This window comes from Muscardinus avellanarius, assembly GCF_963383645.1.
Source record: "Muscardinus avellanarius genome assembly, chromosome: 13".
Lineage (NCBI taxonomy): Eukaryota > Metazoa > Chordata > Mammalia > Rodentia > Gliridae > Muscardinus > Muscardinus avellanarius.
This window is the reverse complement of record NC_137799.1, coordinates 66,844,952-66,858,226: the sequence shown is the minus strand read 5'-3', so window position 1 is coordinate 66,858,226 and position 13,275 is coordinate 66,844,952. Positions and strand designations below refer to the sequence as shown.

The 13,275-nt window shown below is 38.5% G+C and overlaps 1 protein-coding gene across 2 annotated transcripts in view; it reads left to right on the top strand.

Annotated features, from left to right (window-relative positions):
* UHRF2 (ubiquitin like with PHD and ring finger domains 2) overlaps positions 1–13,275 on the top strand; it is a gene marked incomplete at both ends in the record, with an annotated part of 86,494 nt that overhangs the window by 2,396 nt on the left and 70,823 nt on the right. For both annotated transcript variants that reach the window (XM_080708660.1, XM_080708659.1), the window contains one exon: positions 5,192–5,431. In XM_080708660.1, coding sequence (XP_080564786.1) covers positions 5,192–5,431 — 240 coding nt within the window. The remainder of the gene's footprint in view (positions 1–5,191; positions 5,432–13,275) is intronic.

The following is a 13,275-nucleotide window of genomic DNA, read 5'->3' as shown; positions in this document are numbered from 1 at the left end:
TGTGAGAAGTAGTATAATTTACTTCACTTTTGAGAGCCAAAATGGAGACTTATTAATTCAAGGGTGTAAATTCTGATTGGAGTAGCATAATCTCATTTGGACTTTCTTATCTAGGAGGTTGAGTTTGAGGCACTGTGGGGTTTGGGTCTTTTTTAAAGATTGTAGAATTTAGTTGGGCGTGGTGGCTTATGCTTGTAATCCCAGCGCTTGGGAGGCTGAGACAGAAGGATTGCACAGGTTCAAAGCCAGCATCAGATACTTAATGAGGCTCTCAGCAACTTAGTGAGATGCTGTTTCCAAATGAAGTATAAAATAGGTCTGGGAGTATAGGACAGAGGTAGAAAAGCCCCTGGGTTCCACCCGTAGTACCACACACACACAAAAAATAAGATTGTAGAATTTAAAATAATTTCTAGGGGATCTCTCAATCTTTTGAGAATCTAGAGTGCTTACTTCTACAAAAAGACTCTCCCCTCTCTTCTCTTGAAGAACAATAGGTGAAGAAAAACTGAACAGCTGTCTTTTGCCTTTATATTATTTGTTTTCATAAGGAGTTATAAAAAATAAAAGTATTTGGCCATTTAAAGAAGTGTGTGTGTCAAGCCAGGAATGGTGGCACAAGCCTGTAATCCCAGTATTTTGGAAGCTAAGACAGGAGAATCACAGATTCATGGACAGCCTCAGCAAGTACTGAGACTTTCATCAATCTAGCTGGGCCCTGTTTCAATATAAAAAATAGGGCTAGGATATAGCTTGGAGGTAGAATACCACTGGGTTCCATCTCCAGTGCCAAAAGAGAAAAAATGTGTGTGCATGTGTGAAATTTGAAATAAACATCAAGGAAAGTGGTTATGCCTTCTCCCCCCTTTTTTTTTCTTTTTTCTTTTTTTTTCTTTTTTTTTTTTCTTTGCCATTCCTAATCCTTTGAGAATGATTTCCCCTACAGCTTTTTTTTTTTTTTTGCCACTTCCATTTTTTTTAACCCCCCCCCCCTTTCCTTTTTTTCCCCTTCTGGTTTCCTTTGCATCATTGTTGCAGTTCTTCCTGTTTCTTGAATTTCTTCTTTCAATCTAGTAAAAATCCAAGAGGGGCAGTCAGATACTTGGGAGGCTGAGACAAGAGGATTGCAGGTTCACAGATAGCCAGCTAGCCTTAGCAACTTAGGCCATCCACAGCTTAGTGAGACCTCCTTTCAAAAATAAAAAATTTCAAATGTAAAAAATAAAACAGGGCTAGGGTATAGCTCAGAGGTAGAATACCCCAGGGTTCAGTCTCCAGAACAATAATAAAACAAGATCCTAGCCATTCCTGCCTTATCAGAATTGAAAATCCTTTATCCTCAAATACATCTAAGAGACCTTGGATTATGATTGCATGCCCCAAATTCATAGGTGTTAGTAATTTCTAGTTGAGCTCATCCTCCATCACTGACCCTACACATAGCACAATTTCAGTGACAGAGATTACTTTGACTCTTCATTTTCATTATATGTGGAAAGACTTCAGTACTCTTTAATAAATAATATTGATACTCCTGATAGCTCTTCTAATATTTGTTTTTTTCTTTTTGGTGGTACTGGGGATGGAACCCAGGAGCATTCTACCTCCAGGCTATACCCCCAGCCCTATTTTTTTTTTTAATTCTTTATTTTGAAACAGGGTCTCACTGAGTTTCAAAAGGCCTCACTAAGTAGAAGCTGAGGCTGTCTTCGAACCACGATCCTCCTATTTCAGTCTCCCAAATGCTGGGATTACAAGCATGTGTTACCATGCCAAGCTACAATATTTGGTTTTGTAGTATAAAGTTGTGTGAAATTTTCTATGCACTGAGTAATAGTGACTGGGGAAAATTGGAAGGATATCTGAATTAGGAATGAGTGGGTACTCTGGGGGAAAGTCTGTCATAGCAAGCATGAAGAAAGATTTTTATTTTTTTGGTGGTATTTGGGTTCCTGGAAACCCTTCTACCTCCAGGCTACACTCTCAGACCTATTTTATACTTTTTTTAAAAAAATTTGGAAACAGGCTCTCTTAAGCCAGTAAGGCTGGCTTCGAACCTGCGCGATCCTCCTGTCTCCACCTCCCAAATGCGAGGATTACAAGCGTGCACCACCATGCTGACGGGTCCAGCCTGTCAGTGGTGAGGCTGAGCTGGAAGGTTGAGTACCAATGGCCCCAAACAACAGCAACACAGAGAGCTGGGAGGCATGTCAAGCAGGATCTCGTTTATTTCTCTCAGGCAACCCAATTTAAAGCAAAAAACTGCAAGGGGGATTTCCAACAGGAAACTATTCTAACCTATCAAGCTAAAGGTCACTCTTGCATGTGCAAGGCACATAACTTGCAGCCAATCATTGTCCAATGCACAAGGGGTTCATGGAAGCATTATTTGAGCCAATAAGGCTCAACATTACCAAATTGGGCTAGTGGGGGCAAAGAGAGTAGTTACGCCCTTCATCCTCTCAGCGCTACATGTTGCAGATTCATTCATCGGAAGTTCAGGCAATTCTGCAGACCTGCGCTGGACGCTACATGTAGTTGATTCATCGGAAGTTCTGTCAGGCAGTTAAGCAGACCCCAACACCACGCAAGATTTTTTTTTTTTTAAATGATAGCGATTGAGCCCAGGGATGCTCTATCACACTGAGCCATATTGTTTTGAAGCAGGGCCTCCCTAAATTGCTTTGACTGGCCTCGAACCTGCGGTCCTCTGGTCTCAACCTCCCAAGTACTGGGATTAAAGGCCTTGCCACCACACCTGAATTTTTTGTTTTTAATAAAGTAAACAATATTAACATCCCTATTTGTATAAGGGCTTATCTGGTTACTACCTTGGTATACTGCTTAGGTTAAGCATATTTTTTTGCATGTGTATTTATTTGTGGTAGTGGGGCCTTGCACATGCTAGGCAGGCATTCTACTACTAAACTACATCAAAAACCCTGGGCTAAATCTATTAACTAACCTGTAATTTCATTTCTCCACTAGGAAATCTATGAAATTGTAACCTGTGGGATTATGCTAGGTGTGTTTTGAACCACGTAAATTAAAATCACTTATCTAATGAATTCAGCAAGCTTATAATTAAAGGAAAAACTTTTGTTCTTTTTGTTTGATTTTGTAAATTTTATTTTATGTCACTGTTGGGAATGGTGATAAGTGCTGCATATAAAGAGGGCGAAAGGAGCAATTTTATGGACATGTTTTTAAGGAAATGATTGTTCTGATCTTTAAGGAGTTTAGTTTTCTTGTTTCATTGTATCATAGTGAAATAACCAACTGAATTTCATAAAGAAATAAAATGAAGATGTAATTTTTTAGGGCTACTGTGACAGTATCAAAACCTTGGGTGGCTTAAAAATGTAGACATTGAGCCAGGCATGGTGGCGCATGCTTATAATCCCAGCATTTGGGAGGATGAGACTAGAGAATCACCATTCACAGACCACCTTAGCTACTTAGTGAGGCCGTCTGCAACTCAGTGAGACCCGGTTTCAAAATAAGGAATAAAAAATAGGGCAGGGGGTGTAGCTCGGAGGTAGAATGCCCCTGGGTTCCATCTCAAGACACCCCCCCCCCAAAAAAAAATGTGGAAATTGTCTCAGTTCGAGAGGTTTAAAATGTCAGCCAACAGGGACATGCCTTCTTGATAGCTTTAGGAGAGAACACTTTTTTGTGTGTGTATGTGTGTGTCCAGGTTATACTCCCAGACCTATTTTTGGTAACAGGGTCTCACTAAGTTGCTGAGTACCTCACTCAGTAGCCAAGGCTGGCTTTGAACCTGGGTGATCCTCCTGTCTCAGCTTCCCAAGTGCTGAGATTACAAAGTGCGCCACCAGGCCCTGCATAGAATACTTCTTGTGCTGCAGTATTTATAAGAAATCCTGTTTCTTAGCTTGAAGATGTATCACTCCAGTCACAAGGTTTCCTTTTCCCAATGTGTCTTTAAAAGATCTCGGTGCTGTATCTGTCTGTGTGTCTCTATTTCCCCATTCTTACTTTTTTTTTTTTTTCTCCATAAGGGCATCAGTCAAATTAGGAGTTCATTCTTAATGACCTTACCTCTTTAAAGACCTTGTCTCCAAACAGGGTCGTGTTCTGAGGAATTGGGAGTTAGGGCTTCAGCATATTCATTTTGGGAGGGATACAATTCTACCTATAAAAATAGGTTGTGTATTTCTTTATTCAAATGGGTTCTTTGATTACCTCTAAAAAACCCACTCCAAATATGGTTATATTCTGAGCTACTTTTTTTGGTAACGGGGATTGAACCCAGGGCCTTGTGTTCTACCACTGAGCTACATCCTTAGCCCACTGGGATACTTTGGATTAGGACTTATATATACAATTTTTGGGGAAGGGAGAGACAGAATTAAAACTAACCCTCTCAAAATATGGGCGAGTAGAGTTGCAAGATAATTTACTTGTTCATTTTGGAAGACTTCTTGATAAAACTTGATAATCTTTTTGCAGATGGATAGAACTAGAGAATGTTAAGCAAGTAGAATGTAGCATAAGCAAGAATTATACTTATTCCTGATTGATTTTTTTTCCTGTTTGATTTTTGAAATTGTCAAGCTCGGTATAGTGCTGCATGCCTGTAATCCCAGCTAGTTGGGAGTCTGAGGCCAGAAGTTTTCAAGTTTGAGGCCTTTCTGGGCAACTTAGGGAGACCCTGTCTCAAAAGAGCTGGAGATGTAAGTTCAGTGGTATGTAGTACCTCTAAGTTCAGCCCTAGTATTGCTGGAGATAAAAGGTATATGATCTTGCTTCAGAAAGATTAGGTATTTGACTTAATATCTTTATAAACACAAGGTCATAAAACACTTGCTTTCCAAATTCACCTTCTTTCCCTTGCAGTAGGAGTCAGGTACTAGTTATTAAAATGAAATTTGGTGGAAGTTAAGTCTAATTTAGAGTATGTTTGGCTAGATCAGTCACAATGATGCTTTTTAAAATTTTAATGGCTAGCAGTGTTTTCTGTGGCTAATATGGAGTAGTTCATATGGATTTTGGGGGGGTCTAGAAGATATGCTGAAATCAGAGACCATAAATTGGGAAGAATGGTTTCCAGGTCCCTAAGAAGCAATGCTATAAAATTTAATAGTTTGGCTGGGACATTTTGGGCAGCTAATGATATAGAAAAATGTTTTGAGAAGAGCATTTCAACATACTTTTCTGTTTTCTCTAGCTGGAAAATGGGTACACTTTGTTTGACTACGATGTTGGGCTGAATGATATAATTCAGCTCCTGGTCCGAAATGACCCTGACCTGCCCAGCACATCCAAGCAGACAGACTCCTCTTCCAAGCCCTGTGCTGTCAGCCCACCCAGAGCCAAGAAAGCCTCCAGGGGGGCATCCTCCAGCCAGCCGTCCACATCTATGTCAGCCCGATCTCGGCTCATAGATCCTGGCTTTGGACTCTATAAGGTATGTGGTCTTCAGACTTAATATTGCAAGAATACAGATGTGTGTTCTCTCCGGATGTTTTGAATAAGCAAACATTGCTTGAAAGTAAAGACTAGGCTGTTCATATATTAACTTTTAAAAGTAGTTTTTAAAAATCTGCTGTGAAGACAAATGTATAAAATCTGTATGCACAGTTTAAAGAATAATAGGTCAGTCACTTGTGTAATTTCACCAAGGTTAAGAAATAGAATGATGCCAGTATATTTTTAAAGTCTCCTGTGTGCCCTTAGCAGAACACATCCCCTTCTTTAAGAGGTAAACTATTCTAACTTTTGTTGATTTTCTTTTTTTAGTTTTACTGCTTATATATATTTCTCTAAACAGTTTGTTCTGCCTATATTTGATTTTTTTCTGTTGCAATTCTGTTTTTCTCAACATTGAGAGATTGATGTATATAGTTATATCTTATATATACTTTTACATTATTCCTTTTTATTAACATGCCACTATATATCTGATTCATAATAATAGATATTCAGGCTGTTTGTTACCAGCTTTAGCTGTTCTTAACAGTGCTGTTCAAACTTCTGTATGTATCCTGGTGTATATGTTCAAGAATTTCTTTAGAAATTTCTACCCAGGAATAGAAGTACTGGTTGTTCACTCAAATGATGTCGTCAGAGTGTTTTATTTTGTTCCACTGGTCTATTTGTCTATTCTTGTGCTCATACTGTTCTAAGTACTGTTGCCTTATAGGCTTTTTGATAATCTCCCTTCTTCCAGCTCCCAATTTCCATTCCTCTTCAAGGATATCTTGGTTTTTTGGCTCTTAATACTGAATTACAAATTTCAGAAATAGCTTGTAAAAGTTCTACAAATAATCTGCTCAGATTTCAAACATGGATTGCATCTATAGATCAACTTGGAGACAGCCTCAGCTACTTAGTGAGGCCCTCTGCAACTCGGTGAGACCCGGTTTCAAAATAAAGAATAAAAAATAGGGCAGAGGTGTAGCTCGGAGGTCGAATACCCCTGGGTTCCATCCCCAGACTCGCAAAAAAAAAACAAAAAACAAAAACAAAAAACCTTGGAGAATTGATGTTTCTATAATGTTGTCTTTTAAATTTAGGAACATGGTAGGCCTCTCCATTAATTTAGATTTTTGACATCTTTTTTTTTTTAACTTTTTTTTTTTTTTTTTTTTTGGTACTGAGGATGGAACCCAGGGGCATTCTACTTCCGAGCTACACCTCCGCCTGCCCGCCCGCCCGACTGACTGACTGACTTCCTTCCTTCCTTCCTTCCTTCCTTTCACTGGGGGTAGAAACCCAGCGGCTTTTCTACCTCCAGGGTATACTTCCAGACCTATTTTTATACTTTATTTGGAAACAGGGTCTCACTAAGTTGCTGAGAGCCTCACTAAGTAGCTAAGGCTGACTTCGAACGTGTGTGATCCTCCTGTCTCAGCCTCCCAAGCACTGGGATTACAAGCGTGCACCACCATGCTCGACGATCTTTGACTTCTTAATGAGTAGGGTTTTTTTGTTTTTTTTTGGGGGGGGGAAGGTACTGCGGATTGAACCCTGGGGCATTCAACTGAGCTACACGTACCCCAGTCCTATTTCATTCTTTATTTTGAAACAGAATCTCACTAAGTTGTGGAGGCCATTACTAAGTTGCTAAGACTGTCCCCAAATTCAGTCCTCCTGTTTCATCCTCCCAAGTGCTAGGATTATAGGCATGCGCCACCACACCCGTCTAATGAGTTGTCTCAACATATCTTGCTTGATTTATTTCCAGTAGTTTTGTTTTTGATGCTGTTTTAAATGGTTATCTTTAAAATAGTAACTTACGTGCTGATGCATAGAAATGCAGTTGACTTTTTTTTATCCATCAACGTTTTTTTTTCTTTTTTTTTTTTCATTTGTGGTACTGGGGATTGAATCCAGGGGAATTCTACCTCTGAGCTATACTCCCAGCCCTATTTTTTATTCTTTATTTTGAAACAGGGTCTTACTGAGTTGTGGAGGATCTTGCTAAGTAGATGAGGCTGGCCGGGAACCTGTGATCAAAGGTGCCCTGATTTCTTTGATTGGAGAATGATATTAGGGGTGCTTCTTGCTCTTAGTTTGTGGAGTATCAAGCCCTCAGCTAAGCATAGATGTGTGTGTAAATATGTAACTATATGTTTATTAAGCTTGTTATTACTTTTTACCTTCTTCCTGGCTATAGTTTAGAAGCTGCAACTTTTGAATGGATTGTTTAGGGCAGTGAAGGAATGATTTTTTCTCCCATAGGAGAGCCAGTTTATGTATCACCAAACCCGATAGTTATCAGTTAGGCAGTTCAGATTAACTTCAATTCTTCTCGTCTAACAAACTTCTGTGCCTCCCTTCCCCAGTCAACTTCAGAAAAATATCAAGAAACTACTTCTCTTAGCAAATATTTGCCTTTTATTTTTAGTGGTAGTGTTTTGACTATCAACTGCCTCTCTTGTTTTATCTTTAATTAATAGTTCTTATATTGATGTATGCTGTTCATAGATCCCCAAACTTATTGGCTCACCGCCCTCCTTTTTAGAGAAAAAACAATTACTCAGTTCCTCCCTGGGCACTTTCACTTCACACTTATTTTTATTAACTTTACTATCCCCCCAGGTAGTGGGGTGGGTAGTATTGTTGACCTTGGGAATTTATGGTTTTGTCATTAGACTTAGTTTCAAATTCTAGTTAAACTGTTTCTTAGTTGTGTAAATTTGTAGATCACAGTGTTACATTAATATTCCACTTGGGAACAGATTGGAACCTGGCACTTAAACTCTAAAAAAAACCTACATTTACCTTGTTGGTTTAGTAGAGTAACAGATTTATTTGTCTTTTTTTTTTTTAATGATACTCAGTAATTGTCATTATTTAAAATTTTTCTGGGCGTGGTGGCGCACGCCTGTAATCCCCGTGCTTGGGAGTCTGAGACAGGAGGATCGTGAAGGTTCTAAGCCAGCTGAGGCTGGTTTAAGAGACCCTGTTTCCAAATAAAATATAAAATAGTTCTGGGAGTGTAGCCTGGAGGTAGAAGGCCTTTCCATCCCCAGTACCACCAAAAAAAAAAAAAAAAAAAAAGACTAGTAACTTTTCATTTAGAAGTGCCTATTTTGGGGTAGTTCATTCATTCCATGATTTATTTGGATATGAGCATATTAGTGCTAGGTATTAGGGATAGAAGGGCAAACATGATATTGTCCCTATCTTCTTGTAACTTTAATTAGATACTAACATTTTTGCTAAATTGAGAACAAATTAGAAGCTACTGCCTTTGCTTTTTAAAAAAATTTTTTCCAAGATTTTTTATTCTTGCTAAATTTATTCTTATTTTATTTTTAATATATTTTTATTGGTGCATTGTAGTCAAACATCTCAATGGAATGCGGTTGTGACTTGTGAGGATATACAAGCACACATCACCCAGCTTTTATCTAATTAGCTTTTATCTAATCTAATTAGCTTCTATCTAATCCCCATCCCATTTCCTCCCCTCCCTTATGTTTGATTTAGTGATTGACTGATATATGTTTAAGTACATCATGTGCTTCCCCCTCCCATCCCCTCGATAGGTTACTTTAATTGCTCCTCTATAGGGCCCCTTCTTCAAATAGAGTTCCTCCTATTACCCATTTCTCCCTAGTTTTCGCATATTAGGGAAAGCATCTGATGTGTGTGTGTGTGTGTGTGTGTGTGTGTGTGTGTGTGTGTGTGTGTGTGTGTGTGACATTTCCCTGGGATGCTGCACTGCAGGCGATTCTGGACTCAAAGGCCCTGGCACCATCCTCAATGCTCAGCAGGCTCTGATCCTGGCCTCTAAGGACCCGGCACCGGCCTCGCAAGCTACTACTTTTGAATTGAAATTTTTAAATTTCCCTTCTGTAATGCAGATTTATTAGTTATTGCTTCCCAAACTTATTTGGCTTACAGCCCCTTTCCAGAAAAAAGAAATTACTCAGAGCTGTACCTTCTTTAAGCAAATAAGTAGAAAATGCATTGACAAATTTGCATTCTTTTTGTATTTTTTTTCTCAACACCGACTGATAATATCAAAATGAGATACTGTATTTTTGTTTCTAGATTTACTTAAGATTCTTCTTAAGTAAATCTAGGGCTGGCTAATTCTTGTTTTGTCTTGATAATGCCAGAATTGAAAAGGCTGGCTAATTCTTAGAGATAGTCAACAACTTGTCAGTGAGCCTGCTTTTCATGTACAAAGCAACCCTGAGTCCATATTTATGTATTATGTCAGAATTTTGTTAAATGGTTTCTAGGTTACTTAAAAACTGGAAGGTTTTCTTTTTATCTTGAGTTTTTGCCTGTACCATTTTGCCTTTTAAAGACTTAACTCTCTCCCCCACACCCAGGTAATGCTGAGGGTTGAACCCAAGGTAGAGCATTGGCTCTACCACTGAGCTACACCCCTAAGATTTTCTTTTTATAAACAGAGGTAGTTCTATAATTAAAATTTCTTTTTGGATGACAGATTTTTCTATTTTCCCTCCTTTTGACTAAAGAATTTTTTTGGACCTCATAACCCAGTACAAAAGGTGGAATTACAAATTAACTTTACTTAAAACTGACAAAGATAAACATGTAAATAATTAAGACAACATTTTAATTTGAAGTTATTTATTATTCTGTATCATTTTTATTTTCCCATATTTGATAACTCTGAGCATTATTTGTTCAGTTTCAGAGCTTTTCATATTTGTAAGTAGCTATCATTAACAGAAAATTGTGCAGGAATCCTCTGTCACTAATAGAAGTTTGTGCGTGAATGATTGTGGGTTCATTCATTCTCATTGTACCTAAAACATAAGTTGAGTCACACTTCTAGATCAGGAACTATTTTCTTTTCCTGAAACAGGGTGGACTTTGAATATCCAAGTTGGTTTTAATTATGTTTATTTTTAAAATGGAGGACTATTTATTTTGTTGCTTAAATCGAAACATTCCATGACTGATTGCCTTTAATAACTTCAAAGTCATCACTGATACATAATGTGGGAGGATAGAAGCCCCACCGCCTCATGCTGCAAAAACCACTTGACACAACCAATGACATGCAAACAGAATTTGCAAAAGCAGACCATCATTACAATATGATAGAGAAAAGTTGATAGAGCAAATGTACTTCACATTTTTTTGTTTTTTGTTTTGCACCAGGGATGCAACCTAGGGGCATTCTGCCTCCGAACTATACCCTCAGCCTAATTATGGTTTTTTAATATGGAAACCTTGTAAAACTTAAGGTCTACTTTTGAAATGGTCATGTGATAGCTGGGCGTGGTGGTGCATGCTCGAAATCCCAGCATTTGGGAGGCTGAGACTGGAGGATCGAGGTTCATGGACAGCCTCAGCTACTTAGGCCCTCTGCAACTTAGTGAAACCCTGTTTCAAAATAAAGAATAAAAAATAGGGCAGCGGGTGTAGCTCGGTGGTTGAATGCCCCTGGGTTCCATCCCCAGACCCGCAAAAAAAAAAAAAAAAAAGTCATGTGATGTGTTTAGAATGGTAATCTTTTAGAGTTTAGTTAAGTGTATGGCACTGTTAAACTTCTTACATATTGATGTATGTTTATCATAGGAAATACAGAAACAATCAGTAATCTAAGTGAAAATATTGATATTTCAGTATATTCTATATTTTGTTCATAGTGCAGTTAATATTTAATATTAGCCAGTCGTGGTAGTACACACTTGTAATCCCAGCATTCAGGAGGAAGAAGATTGCAGTTCTTGTACAGCCTTAACTACTCTAGGAGGCCCTTTGCAACTCAGTGAGATCCTGTTTCAAAAATAAAAAGACTAGCCGGGCATGGTGGTGCACGGCTCGTAATCCCAGCATTTAGGAGGTTGAGACCGGAGGATCGAGGTTCACAGACAGCCTCAGCTACTTAGGCCCTCTGAAACTCAGTGAGGCCCTGTTTCAAAATAAAGAATAAAAAATAGGGCTGGATGTGTAGCTCGGAGGTACAATGTCCCTGAGTCCCATCCTCAGTACCACAATAAATAAATAAATAAATAAATAAATAAATAAATAGACTAAAAATAGGGCTGGGGTTGTAGCTTGGAGTACAGTGCCCCTGGGTTCCATCCCTGGTGACATACACCCACACACATAATCTTCTCATGAAATGTATTAGACAATATAAAAAGAACAGGTGTGTGTGGGGGGTACTGGGAATTGAACTCAGGGGCATTCTACCTCTGAGCTACATGCCCAGCATTATTTTTTATTCTTTAGTTTGAAACAGGGTCTCAGTAAGTTATGGAGGGCCTCACTAAGTAGCTGAGGCTGGCTGGGAACCTGCAATCTTCCTTGTTTCAGGGTCCAAGTACTGGTATTACAAGCATGTGCCACCATGCCCAGCAAAAGAACAGATTTTAATGAAATGCTATGAAGTCAGTGTTTATAAATACCATCCCAAATTATGGAATAGAATATCAGTACCCCAGGAATTTCCTGGTTATAACTCCCTCTTCTCTATTTTGTAACTACTACCTACATTTCTATAATGATTTATTTGCTCTATATTAATTTTATACTATTATTAATTTTTACAGCCTATTAATAACCTTTTTATACAACTCTGATTTTTCTGTTTCTGAACTTTATATAAATGGAACCATATCACATTTTAAAAATTTGTAACCCTAATGAAACATGTTACTAAAAAGTGATGTTCATTGTTGGGAAAACTACAGTCTCATCTCACTTTTTTTTGTACTGGGGATTGAACCCAGGTGCATTCTACACTGAGCTCTACCCTCAGCCCTTTTTTATTTTTATTTTGAAACAAGGTCTAAATTTTGGACGGCCTCACTAAGTAGCTGAGGCTGGCCAGAACCTGTGATCCTCCTGTCTCAGCCTCCCCAGTTACTGGGATTACAAGTGTGTCCCACCACACTCCAGCTAGCTCTCACTTTTATCATCTGTGTGTATGTATATGTCTTGAGTGCTTTTCATACTAAACCTCATTGAAAAAGAGGAATGATTTTGTATTATAAATATTAAAGGTGACTGGGCGTGGTGACGCACCCTTGTGATCCTAGGGCTTGGAAGGCTGAGATAGGATCACACAGGTTCAACGCCAGCGTCAGCTACTTAGTGAGGCTCTCAGCAACTCAGACCCTGTTTTAAAATAAGTATAAAATAGGTCTGGGAGTATAGCCTGGAGGTAGAAAAGCCCTTGAGTTCCACCCCCATTACTACAAAAAAATATTAAAGGTGATATTTTATGTAATCATAAACTGTTGATATTTACTAAGCAGAGTATGGGAAAATAAAACTACTGTGAGTTTTAATAGTCATAACATTGCATATATTGATACTTAGTGTAAGGAGATATTTGGTTCATTTGTGTATATGTTTGCTTTGCTGGGGTGGCGCATTGTGTGGATTTATTTAATCATATCTCAAATAATCTTACTGTGCTAGATGTGGTAGGCCGCTTGTAATCCCAGTACTTGGGAAGCTGAGACAGGAAGATTGTGCAGGTTAGAAGCCAGCCTCAGCTACTTAGGCTTTCAGTAACTTAGTGACACCCTGTTTCCAAATAAAACATAAAATAGGTCTCCCCAGTAAAATATAAAATAGGTAGCCCCTGGGTTCCATCCCCAGTACCACCAAAATAAATAAACAAGCAAAATAATAATCATAATACAAGGTATGTTCTTACTGCAAAGTGTGAGGATTGTACAAGTTAAATTGTTCAGGGTTACATCTTGTAGATGATAAATGAAGGACTCAGGTTTACCTGCAGAACTGGAGTGTTTTCCACAAAACAAAGTATTTAGAAATAAGTGCCCTTGACATATGGAA